We start from the raw sequence: 2,272 nt of genomic DNA, 5'->3' as shown, positions 1-2,272 counted from the left end.
AGATTAACTGATTGGAATTCGGAGGGGGGGAAAAGACAACAAACAATGTGTGAAACTTGTTTATTTGAGATTTATTATAGGAACGAGGATCATTGTTACACATGCATTATTTACATCACGTAAATATGAATATTTAATATGATGAGGTTAAATGATTGATTGCATATAGATTGACATGTGAAATCATCTTGTGGGCCTGCAAAATATAGCTTCTTCTTCCTATGAACTGCATCATGTGGGTCCGTCTGATTCTAACCATCCTCTTCTGGTGACCATGAGGTGATGCTGGATGCTCCCACTGAATGCAGAACGCCATCAGTTCTACAGTGACGGGTTTAACCTGCAGGAAACAGAATAGAATACAAGCTGTCTCAATTAAAACCTGCATGTGTGTATAGTGGAACTCACACTAAGTGCCCTTCAAGCCTTCTACTGTAGGGGTACTTCCATTGTGATAAGGTACTGACTGTGGCTCAATATCACTCACATTTTCATGGTGGACACTTTCAGCATTGTCAGCACTGTGATTCTCTTTGGGTCGAAAACACAGTCCTCCTCCTGGTCGCTATTCACCATGCCAACACCAGGTGGAACCCAGGCAGTGTCATACCCATGCTTAGTGTGCCAGTTGTATTGCATGTCGTGATCCTGTTTGTTAATGATCTTAACCTTGCCAACATCCACCTTCACTTTCAGAACCATCTTGTCTGAGTCATCGGCCCCAATGGGGTATTTAATGGCTTTTCGGATGTCTCGACTGAGGTAAACACCTGCACCAAGCATGCCATCTTTGGAAGGTTTGAATCCATTTCTCTGTATTTTCACAGCAATCTGTTTTGATGTTCCATGGTACATCACGTAGACGTGGCTGTCCTCAGGGGAGACTCCACTCTGAAGATGACGGTGTCTAGATCTGTAAGACAAGCAGACAGTTTTTGCTTCAATATGATATTATATTAGCTTCCAATCTTCACATAGTTTATTTAAAATAATGATTTGTTAAAGGAGACTTGATTTTTAGGTCATTGGGGAAATTTAGTTTTTTTTAAATTCCTGGTCATCTGACCTCCCAAACTAGGCTCTAAAAACAAATCCGTTAGAAAGATCTAGAATTATATCTATTGCATCATTACAGGTAAAACCAATCAGAGGGTTTGCACTACAACAGTCTCTTTCATACTTACATGGTCTTTTTGTTTACTTTCATGACCTCCATGACTTTGATTCTCTTTGGGTCGTAGACACAGTTCTCCTGTCGGTTGCTTTCTACCATATCGACACCTGGTGGAACCCAGGCGGTGTCATATCCATGCTCGGTATGCCAGGTCTTCTGCATGGGGTGATCCTGCTGGTCTATGATCTTAACCTTCCCTACATCCACTCTGACTTTTAGTACTCTTCTCTTAGAGTTGGAAACACCAAGGGGGTATTCACAGGCTTTTTGAATGTCCCGTGTAACATAAACACCAGCACCAAGCATGCTGATATCTGCTCTTGATAGTATGAAGCCATTCTTCTTAATCAGCTCTGCAGCCTCTACTGAGGTGCCATGGAACATCACATATGTTCGTTGATCCTCAGGATGTTCACCAGTGTAGAGAAAGTTGTCTAAGTATGGAGAGTTTGGTTTCATTTTCCTCAGGCAAGCCCTAGTCAACATGATGATTCTAGCTGTGAGAACCTGTAGCAAAATATGCTTTTATGAATATACAAACTTCTGCAATCCTGTAGTAACGATTTAGATCTCCTACAGGGCCTTCAGAAAGTAGTCATACCTCTTGACTGATTCCACATTTTGTTGTTACAGCCTGAATTCAAAATTGATTCAATGTTTTTCTCTCTCACCCATCTACACACACAATACGCCATAATGACAAAGTGAAAACATGTTTTTAGACATTTTAGCAAGCTTATTGAAAATATTGAAAATATCTCATTTACACAAGTATTCGCACCCCCTTTGCCTTGACATTCCAAATAGATTTTTTATTTACTTAATTGATTTTGAATTCAGTCTGCAACACAACAAAATGTGGAATAAATCAAGAGGTATGAATACTTTCTGAAGGCCCGGTGGAAGTAACCTGAAGTGTAATAAAAGGAGACTCCGCCTGCACATTGTAATACTTGCCAATTAAATAAGAATTATAAAGGGCAACATGTCGACCACAAATAGACTTTATCCAGGCTACTAATTCAGAAATGTCACATGCTTTTGCCAACTACTGTGTTGCCTTAGTATATTTCTTTGGCTCACATGAATAATACGTCA

At 40.0% G+C, this 2,272-nt stretch overlaps 1 protein-coding gene across 1 annotated transcript; it reads right to left on the bottom strand.

The window, feature by feature from the left end:
- Positions 1-483: 483 nt before the first annotated feature.
- On the bottom strand, positions 484-1,633 carry LOC139369399 (uncharacterized). The gene is made up of 2 exons (XM_071108676.1): positions 1,185-1,633; positions 484-913 (listed from the first exon to the last, which is right to left on the bottom strand). Exons 1-2 carry the CDS (start codon positions 1,631-1,633, stop codon positions 484-486), a joined length of 879 nt encoding a protein of 292 aa, XP_070964777.1.
- Between the last annotated feature and the right edge of the window lie 639 nt (positions 1,634-2,272).

This window comes from Oncorhynchus clarkii, chromosome 17, assembly GCF_045791955.1.
Source record: "Oncorhynchus clarkii lewisi isolate Uvic-CL-2024 chromosome 17, UVic_Ocla_1.0, whole genome shotgun sequence".
Classification (NCBI taxonomy): Eukaryota; Metazoa; Chordata; class Actinopteri; order Salmoniformes; family Salmonidae; genus Oncorhynchus; species Oncorhynchus clarkii.
Note: the sequence above shows the minus strand (reverse complement) of the source record. Positions and strands in the feature narration are given on the sequence as shown.